Here is a 25,303-nt window from a genome sequence, read left to right as displayed (position 1 = left end):
GGCCTCCCCTTCACCTAAGTACACCATTGCCCACGGAATTACACACTAATATATATCCTTTAAAAATAGACTTTGGAAAAATATAGCTGTATGTTTTTGTCTGAATGCCTGTTCTTTGCTTGATTGAGGCAGTAGTTGGGTTGCATTCGGTACCACAGTTGACTATTTTCTGAAAGTCAAGAATTCCTCTCATGTCCATCTTTTGGAAATGTCTGCCTGATTTAAACAACATTTAGTGTCATAGAGGGTGAGGGCGAATGAAAAGAGAATACTGGAAAGGATCAGGTCGCCCCAGCAGATGGGTTAATGCAAGAAATGGCTCATTTATCAGGTGTCCTGTAACACCTGTGCACTAGCAAAGATAGGGCCAACATTTAGCATTATTTGACTCCGCGCAAAACAGCTAGACAACTTGCTGCAGCTGCGTCAATTGGAGAGAGCAGGAATGCGCCATATATATCAAGAGATGGTGCATTCCTGCTCTCACCATGTGCGGGTGGGTGCACTATGTGCTGCCATGCGCCAATGCAGGCATCCTTGCACATGCAAGGATGAAGTCGACTGACGACGGGTAGGTACAATTAAATAAAAAATAAATAAACCCACTTACCTTGCACTCGCCGACTCGGCGATGGGGTGAGTGCAAGGTAAGTGGTTTTATTTTTTCAAATTTCATTTTACCTACCCCGTCAGGTGCTGACTTCTCCCCCCGCCCCGCAGCTCTTACCAGCTGCCACTGCTACAGGTGACTATATATGAGCCCCCCCTCTCCAGACAGAGAGCGAGAAGTATTTTGTTCATTTCTAATGTCCTAACTCTTCAGCCAGAGTTTCCCTGGGAGAGTAAGCTTGTTATTTTATTGAATGTGCTTTGCTGTTCCATACATCCCGAGCATGTGAAGTATAATACTCCTGCCTGTGTTTTATGCTAACCAGCCCCACACCTTGATGCGCATGGTTGCAGAATCCCCTCTTTCAAGCATGGTCAGCGACTAGCTGCCGCCTCCCCCCCAATCCGGCACCCAACACCCAGGAACGTGGACACGAGACGTGTTTTACTTTTTGGAAGGCGGGCGCTAGTCGCCCGGCCGTATTTATTAAAGTATGAAATTAAAAAAGGTTTTAATTGCATAATCAACAATGAATACAAAAATCAGCAGGACATTCAGTTATACAATTGTTATCAACAAGTTTGAGAGCCTGACCTTAACAAAACTCTAATACATGTTGTTCCTAGCTTAAACTAAACATCCTACACTTGATTTTTGTACATTTCTGGCCATATGGCAGGGTCACTACCGGTGTCAGGTCCTACAAGCTGCGCCTCTCCCCTAGAAGTGCGCATGCGCAGTGTTACCCCGGGAGTTGCCCGGTCTACGCCCTAAACTCCATTTACCCACTAAAGGAGGGCCCTTACTCTGCGCCGGTGGCGTCATGAGTCCACGCGCGCGGGGTGGCTACCAGCCTAAGGAAAGCGTGAACTACTCCTACCCGCGCTCCTTTGCATATTACCTTGCCCCTGGAGTACTGGGAGTGGCCCGCAGGCCCCTCCCCCCGGGCGGGAACCTCCATAGGATGATGCCCGCCCCCTCAGACCTCAAATATGTGCTCACCGATAATGACCTTACCGCATGCCCCATACCTAATAAATACGACGACCTATGGAAAAATTCTAAAGGACAACTACACTGGCTAATAAATAACAGTATCCACGCATAGCTAAAAGGGAAAAAAGGCCTAACGACACATGGCATAAAATTACAATTCGGTTCACTCATGTTACTCAAAATCACAATATCAACGTATAGCTATAAAGGGAAAAAAGGCCTAAAGACACATATCTTCAAATACAGTTCACTTCACACATCACTTTTCTACAAAGGGGAAAAAGTCCTAACAACAGATCACAAAATACAACAACAGCCTACTCTCTCCCGCGGTCCATACCTTTGAAACTTATCATTAAACCGGACATAACGCAGCTTAAACTTTGTACCAAGGGATGGTGGGTGGGAAACAAAGAAGCCCCGAACGCGGGGCACAACGTTCAGCGAGGGAGCGTCCAGGGACAAGGGGGTCTCCTGGGCGCTCCCTATCTCTTATTCCCGAGGGGCCGGGTGGCCCCTCCTATCGCCCGCCCCCCCCGACCCGGAACCACTCCATTGAATCCGGGTCAGGAGGGGCGCCGGCCAATCGGCGGTGGGCCGCGCCCCCAGGGCACGCCCCCACCGTCGAAGGACACGAGGGGAAAGGGGGGGGAGACGGTCGCCGCGCCGCCATGCGTGCGGGGGGGCCGAGGGCCCCCCCTTTTCACATGGTCAGCGACTAGCTGCCGCCTCCCCCCCAATCCGGCACCCAACACCCAGGAACGTGGACACGAGACGTGTTTTACTTTTTGGAAGGCGGGCGCTAGTCGCCCGGCCGTATTTATTAAAGTATGAAATTAAAAAAGGTTTTAATTGCATAATCAACAATGAATACAAAAATCAGCAGGACATTCAGTTATACAATTGTTATCAACAAGTTTGAGAGCCTGACCTTAACAAAACTCTAATACATGTTGTTCCTAGCTTAAACTAAACATCCTACACTTGATTTTTGTACATTTCTGGCCATATGGCAGGGTCACTACCGGTGTCAGGTCCTACAAGCTGCGCCTCTCCCCTAGAAGTGCGCATGCGCAGTGTTACCCCGGGAGTTGCCCGGTCTACGCCCTAAACTCCATTTACCCACTAAAGGAGGGCCCTTACTCTGCGCCGGTGGCGTCATGAGTCCACGCGCGCGGGGTGGCTACCAGCCTAAGGAAAGCGTGAACTACTCCTACCCGCGCTCCTTTGCATATTACCTTGCCCCTGGAGTACTGGGAGTGGCCCGCAGGCCCCTCCCCCCGGGCGGGAACCTCCATAGGATGATGCCCGCCCCCTCAGACCTCAAATATGTGCTCACCGATAATGACCTTACCGCCACAGGCCAGTATTGTTAACCGACGATCTGGCCTCCCCCTCTAGCCCCTGCCTAAGGACACACTCCTCCTTTCAAAGCCCTCTAGCCAAGCCCAGATATTGTCAGACCATAGGACATTACCCTCTTCTGTCAAATGAACCCCGTCCTTCAAGTAATACTTGTGACCCCAGATGCACCCATGAGGTATTGACTGTAACACGGGGGTTCGAAACAACCTATCCAACCGTGTGTTGATCCTCTTTACCGAGTGATTCAACGCCCTGACCGAATGACCCCCCCGCCACTGAAGTCGAGGTATGAGTTGTGACCATACTAGTGTGCACCCGGGGCAGGTCCTAGCTATCCAACCCGCTGTTGAGATAATCTCCTCAATCAAGATGCGCCTGCCCAGTGTTGCCAAGTCGTTCTCCCCAAGGTGAAGTATCACCACTGACGGTGGAGACTGCTGGCGTGCTAACAGCCCTTGGAAGAATCCCCTAAACTCGTGAAGACACAACCCTCCTCTGCCAAAGAACGTGATATTCAACCCTAGTTGTGCCTCCCTTTCCTTCTTGTCACCTGACAGGAAGACACATTCCGCTCGCTTCACATATGAATGACCGACAATCCAGACATTGTTCTTTGTAGTTTCCTGTTCGCCGCTCCGTGCCGATGAATATTGGCGGTGCCCGACGACAAATTCCTCCCCTGCGTAACAGGTCTGAGAAACTGTAAGAGAGCGGAAAGAGACCAAGCGTGAGTGACAAGTAATCATAGCATGTCAATCCGAACATAACGTTTATAGCAGTCTGAAGACCACCTCCCAATTGTCTTCACTCTTTCCACCGGGAGGCCCCCCGCCACCGCCTCAGTTGCTGCCCCAATCCTCTAGGATCAAGACCCGCTTTTGTAACCCCTATTTCGAACACTCTCCTGAATTGATACCTGGTCAAGGGGCTCCCGTCGGCGTGACAGAGCAACGCCCCGCCTGCTGAACCGACCAATAGTCCCATGAGTGATTCTACGTGCCTCACCGGGCAGCACGGGTTGGCGGGGGCCCGTTGCAGGACTATGGTGTGACCCCTAGCTTCTTGATCGGTCTTTGATTTCTGGATAATCACCCACATGGTGTCACCCCTTATCGTCACCCCAGCCTTCTGCAAGCCACCTAGTAGGTCAGACTTGGACCCTGCCACAAGTTCACTAATTCTCAGCGCCCCATAAAATGCCAGGGAGAATGCCGCCTTAAAAAGAAGCACTTCCCACTCCGAGTTACAAACCATCTCCAGCATGCCCAGTAAGGCTGTTAGCCGGGCCAACCCCATGGGCTTCCTCTTATCCTTCTGGTGTCCCTGAATACGGCGCCATCCCCTTAAAGCCTTGCGTATCATAAAGGTATTAGTGGGATCCCGGAAGCCCCTAGCTTGAGCAAAGAATGACACTGCTGCCCTATGTCTGGTCGCCGCCGCCACTGAGCGCCCCTCTTTGTGCATCCATTCTAAATAGGCTGCAAACCCATCCTCCTTCGCCCAAAGCACTTCCCACTGTGGCCCCAAGAAAGAACAATAAGACAGAAACGCCCCTTCGTAAGCCGCCTTGGTCCTGGGGGCTAGGCTAGCGACCACGAGGTCCTGTAATCTGGGGCACCAATCTGCCAAAGTACTGCTGGGAAGTGTGCTGGCGAGGGGTCTGCTGTGGGGAGATGTTCCCTGAAAACCTGCATTTTGAAGCGAGAAAGGGAGTCAGCCGCATTGTTTAAAACACCAGGGACATGTTTGGCTCTAAAATTAGCATTCAGTTTAAGGCACCGCAGAACAATTTCTTTGATCAGACGAAGTATGAAAGGACACCGCGCCCCCTGCTGATTGATACATTCCACCACTGTCATGTTATCTGACCAAAACACCACTGATTGGTTACATAAGTGTTCGGGCCAAACCATCAGTGCCACCCATATTGGGAAAAGTTCCAGGAAGCCAATGTTGCTGAGCAGACCCCATGTTTTCCATTCTTCTGGCCATTGTTGAGCGACCCACCTATTCCCTAGGATGGCACCAAAGCCCACACTACCGGCCGCATCAGTCCATAGTCCCAACTCCGCCGATGTCGTGAGCGGGCCGGGCCAGACCACCCTACCGTTAAAATCCTCCAGGAATGCCATCCAAATAAGCATATCCTGGCGAATTTCAGACGATAGGCGCGTGCGGTGGTGCTTTTCCCTCAGCCCCCTCATCGCGTGCGCGATGGAGCGAGAGAAGGGGCGAGCCATTGGGATGATTCTTAGTGCGAAATTCAATTGCCCTACCACCTCCTGTAATTGCTGCAAAGTGACCTTCTCCTTCCGGAGGCATAACTGTAGCGATGTCTTGAATTTGCACACCTTGTCCTTAGGTAGTCTAAAACATCTCTCCATTGAGTCAATCTCGATGCCCAGAAATTCCAAGCAGGTGGTCGGGCCCACCGTCTTCCCAGGCGCAAGCGGGACCCCAAAAGCCCGCATGAGCACGCAAAATTCCTGCAATGCCAGTGCGCACTCCTGAGAACCCGCTGTACCGAGGAAGAGGAAATCATCTAAGTAATGCATGACCCTTTGATGGCCCGTCACTTGTCTCATGGCCCATTCAAGAAATGAACTAAACATCTCAAAGTAGGCGCAAGAAATAGAACAACCCATAGGCATGCATTTGTCCATGTAGAACCTATCCCTAAAGGTGAAACCTAAAAGATGCTGGTCCGCCGGGTGGACTGGGAGGAGGCGGAAGGCGGATTCTATGTCTGATTTCGCCATCAGCGCCCCGGGTCCAGCGGCCTGCAATAAGGTAACAGCCTGATCAAAAGAGGCGTACTTAACACTACAGATACCTTCGTCAATGGCATCATTCAGTGACGCCCCCTTTGGCGCTGACAGGTTATGAATCAGTCTGAATTGCCCTTTCTCTTTCTTGGGGACAACTCCCAGTGGGGAACACACAAAATTGTGTACTGGCACTGCAGGAAAAGGGCCAGTTATCCTGCCTAATGAAAGCTCCTTGTCAATTTTGGCGGCCACAACAGCCGGATTGTGTTTGACTGATAATTGATTTCTACAGTGCGCACTGCCTGTGTATCCCCCGGCCGGGATCCTAAAACCTTTAGAAAAACCTTCCTGGAGTAGGGTGGCCGCTTTGTGGTCAGGGTATCTGTTCAACAATGGGATCATTGCCACAACATCCACTGGAGTGGGGGGGCGTAACCTGTCTGACTTATAGTGGCTTTCCCCTACCCCTCTGTCCTGTGTTACCTTGCTTGGACCTACAGGTAGTTTCTGGATGAGAGGGGTGCCCACAGGAGGAACATGCATGCCTAAACTTACACGCGGCCCTTGTGCAGGTGCGCCTATTAAAATCCCAGCACACCCCTTTTTTCTCTGGCCCACCTGCCCTAAATTTCCCAGGTACCTCACTCGTTTGGGGGGGCCGAAAGGGCTGCTGCGGTCTAGTGAACACCTTGACCGCACCGAACTGAGGGGGAGGTGCAGTGTCAGAGAACTGTTTGTGCCAAGCCATGGAATCTACCGAGTCCCAAGGCAACGATCTATTGAATTCCAATGCCTTCCTAAAATTGACATCATAACCCTTCCATGCTTCCCCAGAATACTGTTGACTCCACCCCACAATCCTGCTCGAGTAGCAAGCCAATGCAGCCTGCAGATCTGGAGGACGCTCAGCCTTAATTGCAGTGAAAATAGCCCATGCTTGCATCCAATTATTGAGATTTTCCTCAACCCTGAATCTAGTACACTGCGCCCTCCATTCACTTGGGAGCATCCACTCTTTTAGTGCTTTTGCCTGCTCCATTTCCCTATTATCCAACAATAAAGAATAAATGTACACATATTTATCAGCCCAAATCATTTCTTTCACAGCTAATGACACATGCTGAGCCAGATTTTCGCTCCTGGAAGGTATCACACCGTCCCCCAAGAGCGGCAATGCCACTTCCTTACCAGGTGTGGGCACCGAGGGCGGCTGCCCCTTAACTCCGTCCTGCTGGGGAACACTTGGACCTGCAAGGGGAGAAGATATTGGCAATGCAACACTGTCGGTGACCGTTGCCGACCTGATTTTTTCCACAAATCTTGCCGCCTCTGCTGCATGGTCTGCAGAATTCGGGAAGGCTCCCCCTTTTTGGAGCCATGGCATCATGGCCGTTAACTGAGATACCAGTTCGGGTGGCATCGAATCTACATTACCCCCCGGGACAACAGGTACCACTGGGGTTAAGCCCGGTGGTCCTGGCACAGGTGGCAGGGCGGGCGCCGGGTGAGGCCAGCCTGTCCCCGGGGTTGTGGGCACCGGTGCGGGAGCAGACCCAGCGTCTACTGGTTGACCTGCCGGCACCGGCACCACAGGGGCCATGGGCGTAGGTACATGCGGGGGTGGGACCACCGCGGGCGGTGCGGCGGGTAACGGATCCACTGGGCCTGGGGTGGGGACCGCCTCCTTGGGTCTTTTGGACCTAGGTTTCCCTTGCGGGGTGACAAATTCCCCTCTTGGCACTGGTGCCACCCTCTTGCGGGTCGGTCTCCCAGACGGGCCCGGTGCCACAACCTCTCTGTCATCCAACTGAGCTTCCCGCTCTTAATTTTTCCCAGCTGTTGCTTAATATCGCTCATCTCCCGCATCATAGCCCGCATCATAGCCTCCATGTTGGACCCCCTTTTTCCACCCCTTGGACCTGGCATGACGCTTACCCCAAAAAACACCCGCTGCCTACTTAGTTCCCAACAGGTCAACTGTGTGTACCTTTCAGATGGAGGGTCACCAGGGGGCTTTCAGCACCATGCAACGGCGACCGCAACACTAGCGGCTTGTCCGCTTATGTAAGGGGTGAGTAAACCTAATGTAGACCCACCCGGCGGCCACCAGGAGCGATGAGTGCTAGCCCCCCGTACCCCTCTTACCGACCAGTCCCTTGTCCTCGCCTGCGATAGCAGTCTGCGGCTCTGGTCAACACCCCTTTGCGTGCTGGATGCTCTTACGTCCTGTCCGCTAGTGAGTGGCCCCAATAATGTCGTTAAATTGCCTGGAATTAAAAAAGTATGTTATCACCGTGTACATGCGACATTCAAAATAACACTCCTTCGAAGGCCAGGACAATTCTGAACCCGTACCTGCACTTATTCATGAGGACTGTAAGCATATGCCCGATAACGCACCTACTAAGTAGAATCACAACAATACATTGGAGAAAAGATTTTCTAAATTGTCACCTCTCCTTCAAAAAATTGCACACTTTGTGTCACACCCAGTACCATGAATTATAAAGAAAACACCGCAGTGTAGCGTGAACAATTAGCTAGATGCTCTTTTATGCAATGACATTAATACTAGATCACTTAATAATTAAACCAATAACCCTGTAAGAAATGGCTCTTCGTTTAAGCCTACAATTGTACACTTTGTGTCACTTCATGCACACCAATCACCCAATCATTAATGTATTGCGGCCGTGAAAACAATTCTTTTCCTACAATTATCAACTTTTACCAGGGGTCTCCCATCCAGGTGCTGCCCTGGTCGACCCTGCTTCGCTTCGCCCAAGCTAGATCAAGCCTAACGTCCCTGTTTTGTCTTTCTTAAACTTCGCGCCAAAATTCACCCGCTCCTGATGCCATAAACCGTTGCTTCTTTGGCAACAATCCTTAAATGCCGGCGCTTACCTCGTTTCCCCCCGGCCACCTCCTAAACCTTGCAACAAATACGTGAAACACGAAGAACACCACAGATACGGGCAAAGACCAGGTGGGTCCTTGAACACCTACAGGAGGTCAGCGAGGCAGACGGCAGGGTACAGCACAGAGGAGCTACTGGGGAGAGAGCTCTTTACCTGTTGCCGGATACTCCCGCCCCCACACGATACCTCGCGGGCCTCGGAAACGGACCGCCGCACCAGATCTCCTCGGCAGGTCTTCACCCGGTAACTGCAAACCGGCGAGGCCCCGTGCTTGGCTCCCACGAGGCCGATAGAAGAAGCCGATTTATTAAACGGCCACAGACGCTCTCCGCCCTCACGAAGCCGCTCTCCGCCCTCACGAAGCCGCTCTCTGCCTTCACGACGCGGCTGATCCTTCGCGGGGCTCCGATGGTTCCCGAGACAAAAAACCTGCAAAATAAAGCAAAAGATTATAAAACAAAGAAGCCCCGAACGCGGGGCACAACGTTCAGCGAGGGAGCGTCCAGGGACAAGGGGGTCTCCTGGGCGCTCCCTACCTCTTATTCCCGAGGGGCCGGGTGGCCCCTCCTATCGCCCGCCCCCCCCGACCCGGAACCACTCCATTGAATCCGGGTCAGGAGGGGCGCCGGCCAATCGGCGGTGGGCCGCGCCCCCAGGGCACGCCCCCACCGTCGAAGGACACGAGGGGAAAGGGGGGGGAGACGGTCGCCGCGCCGCCATGCGTGCGGGGGGGCCGAGGGCCCCCCCTTTTCATTAGCTGCACTTCACGACCGCCTGCTTTCCGTGCTGGGAACCGTGCAGGGTGTTGAAAAGCCTTTTGTGGTTTGGCACCCTGCCAATCCGACTTTTCATTCAAAGACCATATTCATAATAATCTGCTGAGGAGGCAGGAAAGTAAGCGCTGCATTTTTTTCATAATGTCTGCTTGCACTGTCCTTTTCTAACAAAATGAGAACATGGTTTTGTAAACCAACTTGGTTTCACGGGGATTTTTTTAAACGCCTCTCTATCGACAGTTTCAATCCCCACGCTACAACAAGACTACCAATCAATTTTTATATTTTGCAATTATAGTTTAACTCATTACATCGTTGGCAACAATCCTGACATAACTTTTGTTATATTGTCATAACAATATGCATGGGCGGTGAGCAGATAAATCAATATCCAACAACAGGCCAGTTCCCTGTCAGCCTGTCTTACAGCCCACATGTTCCTCTCTGTCATTTGAAAAAACAATTTCTTCATGGGGGGGGGGGTCTCACATCAGATTTCTTAGTGAATGACTTCAGGGTACTAAACATTTTTCTTAGTTGAAAATGTATGTTTTCAAATATGATTTGAGTTATGTGTGTATATGAACTGCTTGTCTGGTCTCTTCAGGCATGACATTAAACTGTTAATAAACTGGAACTGAAACTGAAGCCTTCAGCGTGGCATCACCCACCTCCAATCCAGCTCGCGCAGTTGTTTTCATTGTTATGGCGTCCTAAATTGCTATCTTAGCTGCTATCCAGCAGACAGCGACTTACCTGTCTACTAAATTTCGACACCAACAATATTGTGCTACAAGAAATATATCAGGGGACAGACTGTTGCTTTATTTGCAGAAAGTTCAGCTGGGGAAGTGTAAGCAAGGTTTACCCCTTTCTATTTCTGAGCTGTGCTGTGTGAAAATAAGTGTCAATGCGCAAATGTCCCTCCCTAACCATACATTCAGTTACAACTATGTAAGTAATCAACTTGTGAATTCATCATGTTTTTGTTATTACTTATTATGGCTTTAGATGTGTATCTATGTCACAGTATAGGTAAACCCATTTATTAAAAAAAGCTGGTGCAACATTCTTGTACATAGCAAATGTATAGACATTTTCCGAATGACAAATGGACATAAAGAATATGATAACATTGCATTAACATGTACTATGTACTTATGAGTTCATATGGTACTTAGGAATTCCTCAAGTAAAATAGGGCACTTGAGGAGTTAGTAAGTGCCGTATGTACTCATAAGTACGGCTTTCTCAAAGTATAGCATGTGACTGCCATAGCATATTGTGGCACGACCATAGTGCCCTCAGTTTGGATTTCATTAAGTGAAGCAACACTGCAGGTGTCCACAAAGCATGCAGGACTGGCTTACCAATTCATTTGAGACACAAATTACGGTCTTCAAGAAACGTATTTGTTTGACTATGTGGATTAAATTTGTTTGTGTTTGATCATGGTAATGTAATGTTAATGTATTATTTAAGTATCTTTTGTGGTACAAAAATGTCTATACATTTGCATTGTGTGTGAATATTGCACTCGATTTGTATAGGGTTCACCAATACCCTGGCTCAGATAAAAATCTAAATCCATATTAAATAATAGTATCAACGTCATGAATAAAGTCCCTGTAGGAAAGTAGGATCTTTCTTTTATGGTTACCCCCACTTTTTAAATAGTGTCCATATATTTTGACTGTAGTTTGCTGGAATCCTGCTAACCAGGACCCCAGCATCTGTGCTCTCTCTCCCAAATTGGCTTTTGTAAGTACTTTGGTACCTCCACAATTGGCTACCTTTTAAGTCCCTAGTATATGGTACTAAGTTACCCAGGGCATAGGTATACCAGGGCTCTCCCATGGACTGCAGCATGTATTGTGCCACCCATGGACGTCCACTCAACCTCTGACTACAGGGCTGCCTTTGCAGCCTGTGTGAGATGATGCTTGCACCTCTCACGACAGATATAAGTTTCCTTTATCTGAGGCCACTGCACTTAAAACCTATAAGTCACCCCTTTAGTCCTGAGGGCAGGGTGCTTGGTTATAAGTGTGAGGGTGCCCTTGCATGAGCAAGACACCCCTACAAACCCCAGAATCAATTCTCCAGGCTTTATAAGTGTGGTCACTAATTTTAAGACCTATAGTGGACATCAGTTATTACGAGATGTCTGACTATATAACGGCTGCACCAAACATGGTCATGTTTGGTATCAAACATGTTGCAATCATACTCCAACACCGATTCCGGTGTTGGAGTTATGATCCTATGTACTGGGAAACTCCTTAGAGGAACCCCCTGTACTCCCAGTTACAGCCTTTCTTGGTCTGCCAGCAAACTAGTGCTATCGCCAACCACAGACACTGTTCTGCCCTCCTGCTGCTGAGCTGAGCTCAAGCAGGGGAAGGTAGAACAATGGGTTTCCTTTTTAAAAAAAAATATTTTTAAATATTTGTATTCAGAGTTTCCCCCCGCTTTATATTTGTACAGGGCACACGTATACATTCAGGGTAAAAAAGAATAACACATAAAATAATACAACATAGATTGATATTCCAGATCATATGATCCTACAGTATATCTTAACCAGTACGGCATAAAAAGGTATATCCAATCACAAAAAGTCCTAATATAACTTAATCAAATATAATCAAAGCATAGAGAATCATATATCAAAACAAATAAATGATGTCCCTAAAGCACTACTTTTAGTACCTCCTACCCTGGATCTATCTCTCTCCATCTTTGAATAGGATCCCATATTTCCTTTCCTAATTTCTTACCATTTGTACCTTTCCTAGCATAGATTGCTTTTTCAAGATTATACGTGGCTAATAGCTTCATTAACCATTGATGGAATGTGGGTGGTATACGGTCCAGCCAGGCTGTCGCAATACATAGTCTCAGAACAGCCATGGCCAAGAATACAAAATATTCATAGTGTACTTGGCTATCATTATGATTTATCCCAAGAAGCACCACTGCTGGCGTAAGTGTGATCTCTATCCTTAATGAGTTTTTCAGAAATAGTTCAATTTCATCACAGGTGGGTTTCCTGTCACAGGGAGGTGTGACCACCTCCCAGACAGAACTTGGTACATTGGGCTGGGGTGGGGGTGCTTTGCAGCAGCAGCAGAATGTATTGAAGGGCACATATGGTGCCCTCCTTGCATACACCGATTTTAGCCAATTCAAAAATGCTTGCTTCCCGCTCTGGCACGGATCTGGACAAAGGACAGGGGAATTTCCTCCCCTCTGTCCAGCCCCTCCTCCGGGAGGAACCCTTGAGCCGTTCCAACCCTTTTATTGGGTATTTAAGGGCTCCCTTGTGGGTGGGTCGGCAGATTCATCGTGGAACAAAACTCACCTCCGAAACCAAGATACTCTTTGGCCGCCAGGCCACTTGGACTTCACTGGACTCTGCCTGGAACCAAGATTGCATCAAGGAAGACTCCTGCTGCTCCTGGGCTCGCATTTCTGCAAAGTATTCTGCATCATCTGTGTCTGTGCTTTTCTCAGGATCTCCAGGGACCTGTGGGCATCAAGGACATCCGAAGTAATCTCCCTTTCAGGGCTCGAAAAATCATAAAAATGTTACTAGACCTGCAGGTCTAGTAACTTAAATACACTACTCAACCTAACTGTAATGTACTTCACCCATGAACAGGTTTCATCCTGATTGTTAGACAGTTCACTTTACAAAATCCTCTAACTTCAGTCACAGAAAGAAAAGTAAATTTAGGAGGACAAACTGACTTTTGAACTCTGTCTCTGAAAGTGGAGAAATGTGACAAGAAAACAAGATTTAAAGGCATCTTTATTGTTCATTCACTTTGTGAGCAAGCAGTACACCTGTGGTCAGCTTGCCAGAACGGGTCAAGTAGGAGATAAAAATAGTTCACCCTGAATAAATCAGGATCACTATAGCGAGTGGGCGAGTGGATTTTTCGAGCCCTGACTTGGATTGAAGGAGTCACTCCCCTGCATCTCCAGGCACTGCATCAAAGCTGACCAGTCTGCTGCTCCTGTCGTCCTACGGACTTCCCGAGGCCCAGCAACACAGGTAGTGGGTCTGTGGCTCTCCAGAGACCTGACCTATCTTACCTGCAATTTGGACAACAGTATCCCTTGTCTGAGCTGTAGGTCCAAACCTTTGTGCACCACCTCGACTTGCTGTTGCAAAGGCTTGTTGGCTCTGTACTCCAGAGATCTTCAGGCTACAGGAAGCTCCAGCTTCCAGCACCTCATCACTCGAAGATCAGCATTCTCCCTGCATCCCTTCCATTATGGGCCTCCATCTTTGGTGAGCTGCCTGAGGTCCTCTCGCGACTCATGTGCCTTTGGCCTGTGGGTCCTCTTGAGGGTCTTCTTCTGCTTTGGTGAGCTCACTTGTTTGCTCCAGGCCTGCTCTGACTCCCCTGCATGTGGTGAGTCTCTTGCACCAGCAAGGTCTGAACGATTGTATTTTTTTGTCTTCCACACCAGTTGCGGCTACCAAGGCTTGTTGGTGCTCCCGCAGGTCACTGACCACCTGGACACCGACATCCATCATGGGACAGCTTGTGAATTACTCCTGGTCTTCCACAGCATCACTAGGTCGCCATAGCTTCAGTGACAAGGTCCTTGTCAACCCTTCCGAATCTCCTGCCAAGGGTGGGCATCATGCTTCTGTGCCTCCTGGTCACCGCCAAGTGGTGTGGGCTCTGTACCCACTGCTTGCAGGTTCTTCTCTTCAAGAATTCACCCTTGGCTTTCACCGGACATCTTCACAGACTTCTCCAGAGACCTTTTTTCCTGAGCTGCCTATTGCCGTCTGTGAGAGATTCCAACGTCACTTCACCACTATGCACCGGCTTCCCTGGTGCAGGTAACCTAGTTCCTGGGGCATCCATGGGTGGGGTTGCTCGCAAACCTTCCGTCCTCCAAAGGATTTCTTTGGGGTTCTGAGGGAAGGGTTCTTTTTCTTTAAAACTGCAACTGCAACTTCTCCATTGACTTCTATTGGACAACCAGATGTGTTTCCACTCTACACACAGTCTCCTTGGGGTTCCTGTGTACTTACTTGTGCGGTTTCTGGTTCTCCAAGCTCTCCTAAGTTATTTGGTCCAAGTCCCTTTGGTTTGCAGTTCGCAGTCCACTTATTTAGTATATGGTTTGGTCTCCCCCTGAAGACCAGTGTATACTTACCTGTTTTTTAAAAATAATTCTTATGTGTATTATTGATATATCTGGCTAGGAGATATACCAAGAGATAGTGATTGTGTTGTGTTAATAAATAGACTTATTTTTCATAAACACTGTGTTATTATTTCTCATCTAAGCTACACTGTTGATTAAATGTGGTAAAACAAGCTGCTTTACACTCCTTCAAGATAGGCCTGATGGCTGCTCTCTACAGCTATCCCATTGAGAGCTTTTAATGTTATCAAAGACCACTAAAATCACCATAAGGGTTGCCTGGATTAGTGCAAGATGCATCACTCCTTTAAATGTGTACCCATAATAAGCCAGACTCCTACAGTCCCCATATTGATAACTTAAATAGTTGTCATTGAATTTATGGTTAGTGAAGGAAACTTGGATCCCTACCCTCACTATACTTAATAGTATCCACCCCTGGTTGTCGTCTGAATATAAAACACTAACTCAGAGAAATATCCAGTTTAATGAATTCAGTTTACGTGCTGCAGGCGCATAAAGCAGGCACTCAGCTCTGCTCTGTGACAGCAAAGGCCAATATGATACAGCACCTGTGGACAGATCTACGTAGGGAAAGGTTGGCGATTACCTACTAGCCCATTTTTGTGATTCTCTACTGGGTAATCACAAACTCCAATGCACGAAAGTGTGCTTTACACTTTCTGTGATTCCCAGTGAGTCCCAAATAGACCTACCTCATTACTATTCATGAGTTAGGTCTCAGTGTACGACCCTTTGGGAATCGCAAAATTCACAGGGATGATGGCCTAATGGGGTCAGCAGACCACCATGTCTGTGATTTATTTTCAATAAAGCAATGTTTCTTTTTTAATGCAGCCTGTGTTCTTTAAAAAAAATGAATAGTTGTTGTTTTATTTTTTTAAGAGTAGCGGGACCACTGCCTGCTCTGAAAAAATGTTTTCACAAATATTCACAAAAACCCTTCCTATTTGCGACTGGGTTACCACGTATTTGAAGTAGGTGGTAAAATGAGAATTTTTTGTGACCGCAGTTCGGTTGTAAAACATTCACACATAACAATGCGATTCGGTATTAGTAAGAAATGCCCTAAATATGCCCCTTCTTAATACTGAATTGTAAACTTAATTTGTGATTCTGTAGTAGGTTGCCAAATCACAAATTGGGCTTTTGTACATTCAATTATTGGGCCATTTGCAACCTCAAAAAAAGCTTTACACATCTGTCCCTTAATATTTTAAAGGCTGCCTGCTAGCTTCAAAAGAATAGTGTTTTTGTTTACACTTTTCCTAACACAAAATACATTCTTTTGTAAAATACCTTATTGAGAAAAGAACCTCAGTAGTCGGGAACATTTGCTATGCAAAAGAGGAAGTCACCTATTTAAGGTGCCATGTCAGGTAAACCATTTGTTTGTCCGAACTCTCTAAAAACTTGACTTTGAAGTTGGATGTGAATCGAGGCAGGACGGTTCCATCATCTTCTTTCCAGCCATTGACACAGCGGGTCTAAATAGGTGCTCAGCCGTTTCCCAAAATGGAAAAGTTGCTCTATTCCAACTTAGATGCACAACCTGTAATGACCTTCAGGAGGCCCCATTAGGACCAGCGTCATGTCAAAAGAGAGGAAGGTACAGATGCTCAGGGGAGGAGATAGTGGCAATTCCCTGCCCATTTCATAGGTAAGAATCCCACCACCAGAAACACCAGAATCCAAGAAAGTGAGGTTAGGATGCGGGGAGGAATGGAGTGGATTGAGTTATTCAATGAAATTTCCTTTATTAAATTTTAATCACTAATACTGTGATTGTTTCTCTCTCTATTTCTTAAGTCCAAAGCAGGATATTGCTTCTTTATTCTAGACAGCATTGAGGATATCTGATCTTTTTTTTTTCTTCTTTTTGTTAAATTTAGTTCCGCCACTGATCACGTTCCTGGACATCCCAGCGCTGGACCACCATTGGTGCATTCCTTTCAGCGTCCGAGGGAATCCAACACCGACACTACAGTGGTTCTATGAAGGCGAGCTTCTGAATTACACTCAGTTCATCTGGAGTAAAATCCATGAGACCAGTAATAAGAGTGAACACCATGGCTGCCTTCAGCTGGACAGTCCCACCCACATTAATAATGGTCTGTACACGCTGCGTGCACAGAACGACTATGGGGCTGACGAGCGGCAAATTCACGCAGAGTTCATGAAGGATCCTGATCCGGGTGAGTGTTCTTCGAAAGTCCTCTGCATGGCACCATGAGACGGGTTGGCGATTGTGGTGATCACAAGTGGGCTTGTTGCTGGCAAATGAGCATTTTAACAATACCATGAGAAAGCGATCAGTTTGATTTTAATGGAACAAAGAGGAAAGGGAAGAGTGTTTTTTTCACATAAGTACGCCTAGGAAGGAGGTACCCATCCGTGCTCTGGGTTTTCACTTATGTGATTGACATTGCATTTGTATGGGAACAAGCAAACGTCCCCAGCCCCAGGAAGTTCCTTCCACTCACTCCCCTGTTTGGTATAAATATCTCTGTTGCATTCTCTAGCTGCAAATTTGAAGATGTCAAATTTAAAATAACCTTTGAAAAAATACTGAACGGCTGCATTCGCACTCACTGTCATTTTGCAATTTCACCGGGGATCTTGTTTTTGAAGTCAAAGAGTAAAATGACCTAATGGTGAGTGCTGTGGGTGCATTTATGTAAGACATGTCAATCATTGCAGAATATGTTTAACTTCCTGAATACCACCAGTAACATTTTCCATTTAAAGTACAGTTTGGTTAAAGCTGTATGTTGAGCACTGAAGAGGGGCTGAAACTTTGGCAAAAGTACTGCCGGCTCCCCTGGACCCTTGCACACAACCATGGCTCATGGTTGGATCAATTGTTATTCTAGACAGTCTTGTAGGTGAATCTGTAAACTAAGCCTGGCACAATGACATGCAACACATGACAATAGCAGTTCTGTAAAATTAGTAATAAGAACAGAATTGGTAAATTTTTGATGGTCACGAGTGGAACCATCAGAGCAGTTTGCAGTGGAGGCACACTTGCAAAGCTTTAGGGTACGCATAGAACTCCACTATCAAGGCGGGCACTCAAGAATGGGGCACAGTGGGGCTTAGGCTTACTTTGTGACTTGCAGTGTATACTGTGCAGTATTATCCTTTAGATGGTTTGGTTGATCCTTTAAAGAGACCATGCTTGAGATTGGTAGTGGTTGAGGGCTAGTGACTGATGAATATTTTGCAAAGGGACATGGTAAGGCTATAATGAATGTGACAAGCTGCAATCTGGCACTATTGCTAGTGATTTGAAATTTGGAATGTGATGGAATAAGGTTTATTTTAAAGTGGTGCCTGGTGAGGGAACAAAGCTTCAAAGATCGACTCATAATATCGCCGGGTAAACAAGATTCACTTACTCTCCATCAGTGAACGGATTTTGTTTATACTCCTTTACCTAGCACTCAGATACCTTGTTACACTACTTATGAAAAAAGCAACAACTCCCCTCCAGGCTATTCGAGTGAAAATCCGTAAAGCCACCACCATATAGTCAGGGCCAGACTGGGAATGCAAACCGAAGCCCTGGAAAGGAAGTCTGACCGGCTGCGCAGGGGGCGGCTGGGTTTTGGAGGGGGTTGTGCTGGTAGGAAGCACTGCTGGTACTTTTGGTACAGGGGGCCAATATTGTAGCACTGCTTCAAAACCGCCCCCTGTACCAAAAACGGCCCCCACCGTTCTCAAACTGTCCCCACACTTCTGGTCCACCGGGGAAACGCCTGGTGCCTGCTACTGCCAGTCCGGCCCTGCATGCAGTTGAAACTTGTGGGCAGAGAAGTTGGAGTCCACATGTTTGGTCTCCTCCCAAAATCATATTCATAGTTTACATGATTTTGAATAAACTGTGCACACTGGTAACCATGAACGGAATAAGAATAAATGCACACAGAAAAAATCAATGGGGGTGTTCGCACCCCACCATCCACTAGAGTTCACATTGAGCCACACCTCCAGCATAAGGTTTGGGTTTTCCGCAGCAGACTGATAGTTGGGGTTTTGTTTGCACTTCAAGCTATTCATAGAGGAGATGCATGCTTCTCTGTCCAAGTCCCAAAACTCCGGAACCAGTTCTCCTTACACGTGCCTCAGGCTCTCATCCTCCTGCAAATCCCTAAAAGAAACTTCTGCAACCAACCCTTACAGCGATCAATTCCTTCTAATACAAAGTAGTCTCCTGCTCCTCGAGGCATTGTAGTTGGTAGTGTGTGCTCTAGAAACAGCCTGACAAAACATATCATAACGGCCGTTGTTGCGTAAATTGTGTTGTTAGTGCACGTGAAGCAATGTTAGGACTTTGATCAAAGTGCACCACTTTTAGTGTCTGTTATGCTTGCTGGCATTACAGAATGAATGGTCACTACTTTATTATGCAGCACCCAAACAAGATAAGCCACTGGCTCATTAAACCAGGTGCGTACACACCACACATGTATATGCAGACATTACATAAGTAGGTGAGTGAAAAGCACTTCCTCCAGGATATTTTCCATGAATCACATCTTTCTGCGGTGGTGCAGAAAATAGACCAGTGTAGGGATGACCTACAAATCATTGTTTGCATTTGTTGTCACCACAAGGCTCTATTGACTGTAGCATGCAACTCAAGGGCCTTGCATCTGCAATGCGTCAAAGTTATAATGACTGCGTCATGCAACTCAAGTTTCCCAGATCTTCTGCCACCCACTAGGTTCTATTGGCAGTAGTGTGCAACTCATTGCCTCACATCTGCTGCTGCATAGCTCCAGTATGCAAAGTTCTCAGCTCTACTGTTCACCACAAGCTTCCATTGGCTGCAGCATGCTACATGCTACTCAAGGCCGTTGCATCTGCCGCTGCATCAAAGTTCTAAGGATTGCAGTGTGCAGCAGAAGATTCTCAGTTCAGTTTCTGCCACCATGGTCTATTGGCTTCAGTATTCATCTCAGAGCCTTTCTCTCTGCATCAGTGTTCTCGTGACTGCTGTATGCAACTCAAGGATCTGATTTCCAGTGCTCCCCACAACTCAAGGTTTTGATTTCCAGTGCTCCCTGCAACCAGGGCTGGACTGGCCATAGCTGGCACCAGGCAATCCCGCGGCGTGCCGCACTTGTGGGGGCCGGTTTTGGGCCCCCGGGGGCCGTTTTTGTTACAGGTCCGTTTTTGCAGCATAGCTACAAAATAGGCCCTGTACCAAAATCAGCCGAAAACCGGGCCCGGCAAAGAGGTCGGCGGCACCTCCAACCCCCCCCCTGAGTGGTGAGGGGGGCAGGCTGAGCACTTTGCCTGGGCCGGTTGTGGTTCCCAGTCCGGCCCTGCCCGCAACTCAAGGTTCTGATTTCCAGTGCGCCCCGCAACTCAAGATCCTGGTTTCCAGGGAACTCAAGGTTCTGATTTCCAGTGTTGCCGGCAAAGTTCTAAGGCTTTGGCATATGAGCCCCGACTCTAATGTCTGTAGTATGCCTTCTGATGCCTCCAGGGTTCTAAAGACTTTGAGACGTTTTTATACCCTTGAAGGCTCCCACTTCTGCTATTGCCCACAGGGTTCAAAACACTGTTCTGAAACTCATGGCTCTTGCTTCCGCAATGACCCTCCTTTCTAAGTGATATAGTAGGCAATTTAAGGCATTAACTACACCTGCTGCCCCCACTGTTCTAGTGACTATGGCATGCCAATTAGGACTCTTGCTTCCTCTGCTGGCCCTAGGGTTCTAAAAACTGTGGTACTCAATGTAATATTTTCACCGCCATTACTTCCCCACATTCTAATGACGGTGCTATGCCATTTACGGTTCTCGCTTCTTCTGCACCCATAGGGTTGTAAAGACTGGCAGGCAACTCAAAGTGTTTGCTTCTGTCGCTGCCCATCGGCTGATGATGACTGTGGTATGAAGTTTAATACTCGCAATTCTGCCACTCCCAAAAGGGATCTAAAGACAGTTCTGCAGCTCAGGTTTGTTGCATCTGCCATCACCCTGTTTTTGATGACTTGGGCATCTGATTTACGATTTTTGCTTCCACTGCTGCCACCAGAGTTGTAAAGATTCTGGCTTGCAGCTCAAGGTTCTAGTTTCCACGCCTGGGCCCTGCTATAATGGCTGTGGTATGCATTAACTTTAAGGCTGGCTGTTCCGCTTCTTCTCCAGGGTTCTCGAGACCATGGTAAGCAACTTTAGGATTACGCTTGCTCCTCTGAACAGGGGTTGCTAATGACTGTGGTATGCATTTTAAGACTGTCTGTTTATGTTCTGCTTTTTCTCCAGGGTTCCCGAGGCCGTGGTAAGCAATTGTAGGTTCTTGCTCGCTCCTCTGATTGAGGCTGCTAGTGACAGTGGGTTGCGATTTAAGACTCTAAGGGGCATATTATCAAGAACGTCGATAAAATTATCGACGCTTTAGCAGCAGGAAACTGCCGCTAAAGCCAGGGGCGTAACACAGGCCCCCGCAGCCCACGCGGTGCGGGGGGGCCCTAGCTCTAAGGGGCCCCCTCGGCACTGAACTCTGGCCGGGAGAGCTCCTGATTGAGCCCGGAGGCAGCCCCCCTAAGTACCGTGCAGGGAGGCCCCCTCACTTTTCGTTACGCCAGTGGCTAAAGCGGCGATAATCTTGTGAATTCCCATAGCAGCCCAGGTTCTGGTGTTAATGTGGGCTGCTTTGAGAATTTTCAAGGGTATATTATCAAGCCCATTATCGCCGCTTTAGCGGCAGTTTCCTGCCGCTAAAGCGGCGATAATTTTATCGACGCTCTTGATAATATGCCCCTAACCTTTGGTGCTGGTTCTAAAGACTGATATAAAACAAGGCTCCGTTCCAGCCACCGCCCCCAGGGACCTAGGTCTGTACACGGTCTAACGGTACTCCTTCCAAAAAAACGCTTCCTGGTACTAAACTGCGCAGGGATCAAGCAGCACTTAACAATCAATTGCCAGTCCCTGGAAGGAGGGGACGGGAGCGGGGCGGACTGGCAGCAAGCGAGATTAGGAGCGTGAAGCTGAGAAACAGATGTGCTCTCTGTCAAGCCGTTTGTCTTCATTTGGGATGAGGAATGATCATGAGCAGATATTTATAGAGCAGCCTGAGAGCGAAGTGCTGGTCTGTCTGTCACAGGTTTCCTCATTCAGCGCTAATCAAATGTTGTTTTAATGCTGCAGATAGGGATGCCCTGTCGATCCAGTCTTGCGCTACGCTTGGAGTTCCTAGATGCACCCTGTGAAACCCAGTTGCGTCGTACTCTTGGGATGAAACGACTGTTTGCGGCATAAAAAAACTCATACATTGCGCTATTCAGTTCTGAACATACAACTGTTCTCTCCAGAGGGCGGTAGGTCAGTTTCAAATGCCAAAAAACAGTCATACCAAAGGTTAGTAGGACTGGTCATCACATACTGCCTGCTACCACCACACTTCCAAGCACAGGCCTGTAAGGTTGGCTTTTTCAACCTAGAACCAATTATTTATGTGTCATCATCACCAAACCAGGTACTATGAGGTCATAGATGTTACCGTCTGAGATTTGGAGCGGGTCGGAGCCTCTAGGAGTTGTCGTGGTCGCCTAGCACTCCTGGACTATACATGCCTGCAAACAGAGCGTTTCGGGCTGCATGAAAGGGCTATAGCTCATCAAACACAGAGAAGGACATCTGATTCTTAGGTTTTGGCTACATGTGGCTTTAGTTGTCTCTTCTCAAGGCCTGTTGTCTCCAGTACATTACATATTCTTAGAGCACGTATTGGGTCAACCTCTTGCTCATTATTGGCTAGATGTGGTGTCTATCGCACTTCCTTGCCTCTAGTGCTTTAAATGGTCAGGTACTTGCTGGTACTGAGTACCTGTACTTCATTCCTTTGAATAGGAGAGTATCTGCACTTCTTAGTACTTCTACAATACACTTAAAGGGGAGTACCAGCACGTTTCAGGAGTAAAAAGGTACTCTAAATTGTGAGTACCTGCACTTTTATATTTTCCTTATTCTGGTGTTTCGTAAGCCTTTCAGTCTCACAATGCTCTGATTGGATGATGTATCCTTCCACTGCTGACAGTGGCTAGGAGGGACTGTCTCTGCTCTCTCATGCTCCCTCTTTTCCTGCTCATCCCCTCTACCCAATACATAGCAGTCTCTCTTGTTCCTACCAGTCCTCTTGTTTAAAAAAAAGTGTATCTGCTTTTTTAGGCCACCATATGCATTGTTACACATTTTAGGATTTTAAAAAGTCCACTTGCGTGAATGTTTCGTTGCTTTCACTGGCTGGAAAATGGAGCATCGTTTTTACCATCTCTAATCAGCTAGAAACAGCGTGTTCTTTGCCGACTTCACCAGCTGGCTCACAGGCTGCTTCTCAAAGAAAAAAAATCAAAATGCAGCGCACCAGCCGTAGCATTATTTAGCGGCAGAACTCGTGTGTGCTTATTCCTCAGTTAGGACTTGCGCCATTTGCAGGCATTACACTGGCGAGATGTGTTTGTGTGTGTGGGGGGGGGGGCGGGGGGGGGGGGGGGTCTATGCAGGACCGGGCAGGCCTTTTATTCCCCAGTGGGCGGGATGCCTTGCAGGCTGGTTTCAAAAGCCCCGAGCTGCTCCTGGGGCCTTTGTCACCAGCCACAGGTCCGCCAGGTTAATTGTAGCAGGTACCAAGAGGCTTGAAGAGAGAGAGAGAAAGGAAGGGAGGAAGGGGGGAAGCTAGACAAAAAGCCATCAGAGAGAAGGAAGAGAGAGGGGTGAAAGAGGATGGATGGACAGAAAGAAAGAGATAGCGCACAACAGATGAGTGAGCTGGGCTAGTCAGAACCTTTTTGCCTGCTTTTGGTTCCAGAATCCCGCCCATGGTGTATGTGTTTTACACGACGTCCCCCCCCCCCCCCCCCCCCCCCAATTTCCCTCTGTCTACACATATCAGTTCAACCTCCGTTCAGCAGAAAATCATAAAACAATCTTATGACATAAACAACATGGTTAAACAAGTATTAATTTCCATCGTGGGATAGGGTTTGTGGGGGTGACGTCATAACAAAAGCCACGGTGCGTTGTTCAGTGAAACTACGACAACACAGGGCGGTTGTGAATATCATATGGGGGGTTCTCGTGCTGCATTCGTGAGTTTGTGGAAGTTCCCCGCCTTGTTTCTAGAGTTCTCTGAATTTGATAAAGCATCCTCAAAAAAAGGTCTTATGCATTGCAAAAGTGATATGCATTGTATAGATTATATGTAAACCGAAAGCAAATGTTTTCTGTCTTGGGGCCTGAAGGTATATTTTGTATTTTTCTGCAAGTTGAGTGGCTCGGGGTTTGGTGTGAACTGTGTTTAGGGGCATCGCACCTGGACCCGTATTATGTAATCGGTGCGCCGTCCCTTTTTGCACCAGGGTGCACCTGTTATAAGGTACATCTTATTTCAATCAATGTCTGCTCCCAAGGCAGCCGCGAGCCCGTGCCTGCCCTGTGGGCCCTAGGGGCAGCAGATTAGGGAAAGACAGACCAGCTGCTTGAAGCACTATGCAGGCAGCGCCTGTCTGCACTTTAAAAGGGAACAGGGATGTCCTTCCAGGCCGGTGGAATGCCTGACTGAACCCACCTGCAGGAGGATGTCTGGGACGTCCATAGGACCCTCTTCCCCCGTTCCAAAGGGCTACCTTTGGAGGGGCACACTGACAATGCACACCCTCTTTGTGGCATACTGACAGTGCGCCTCCTGCAGGCCTCTGCGCCTGCATCCATAATAGTGTGCCGCTGCAGAGACAAAGGGCCTCATTAGGATGACAGGCGGACTTTGCCCGCCCGTCATCCCATCGTAAATCGCGACCGCCAGTCATAAGGGTGGGGGTCCCGGGGGTGCTCTTAGGATGTGCCCGCCACAGTGGCGGGCACATCCTGTATTTTCAGCATTGTGGCGGGCGGTGCTCTCTGCACCGCCCGCCACAATGCTGAAAATGCACTTTCACATTGTCATTTACAAAGCGGCAGGCACCGCGCGGTGCCTGCCGCTTTGTAAATGACAATGAAGGGGGCACCACAGGTACCCCCCATGTGAACCCCCCACCTGTACTTCACTCTGGGGGCCCGCAGGGGGCCCCCAGAGTGAAGACCGCATGCCTTTCCGTGACGGCATCGCCGCCGCGGAAAGGCACTTAAAACCAGACATCATAATATGGCTGGCGGTGTCCGTTAGACACCGCCACCATATTATTCCTTTTCCGCCCCGGCCGCAAGGCGACCGGGGCGGAAAAGCGGCGGACGGTCTTTCCGTCCGCCGTGTCCCCTCCCACCATCCTAATATGGCGGGGGGGAAATCTGGTGATGATATCGGGCGGATTGCCTCCGCCAGGCTACCGCCAGCCTGGCGGAGGCAATCCGCCCGATATCATAATGGACCCCAAAGTATTCATTTTCATGGAAACATCCCCTTGAAAATGAGAGACTAAAGTAGCACTGGTGCTGTATGTATACCTGCACTAGCTATATTGCAGAAGAGACATACAAGCCTCTGTAGCCCCTTTGTATCACTACAGTGCTTTGGGGGAGCAGTGAACGGGCGCATATGCCCCTTGTCTCCCAGGTCACTGTACATAATGCAGCCCATGGATGGCGGGGGGATTTTAAAATGTGCTAAATTGAACTGTTTTTAATGTTATCAAACACACACACCCCCCATGGCACTCTT

At 48.3% G+C, this 25,303-nt stretch overlaps 1 protein-coding gene across 5 annotated transcripts in view; it reads left to right on the top strand.

Annotated features, from left to right (window-relative positions):
- The window catches only part of NTRK2 (neurotrophic receptor tyrosine kinase 2), a 590,175-nt gene that overhangs the window by 202,776 nt on the left and 362,096 nt on the right, over positions 1–25,303 (top strand). For all 5 annotated transcript variants that reach the window (XM_078675804.1, XM_078675807.1, XM_078675806.1 and 2 more), the window contains one exon: positions 16,522–16,824. In XM_078675804.1, the coding sequence (XP_078531930.1) occupies positions 16,522–16,824 (303 nt within the window). The remainder of the gene's footprint in view (positions 1–16,521; positions 16,825–25,303) is intronic.

This window comes from Lissotriton helveticus, chromosome 2_1, assembly GCF_964261635.1.
Source record: "Lissotriton helveticus chromosome 2_1, aLisHel1.1, whole genome shotgun sequence".
In the NCBI taxonomy this organism is placed as follows: domain Eukaryota; kingdom Metazoa; phylum Chordata; class Amphibia; order Caudata; family Salamandridae; genus Lissotriton; species Lissotriton helveticus.
Note: the sequence above shows the minus strand (reverse complement) of the source record. Positions and strands in the feature narration are given on the sequence as shown.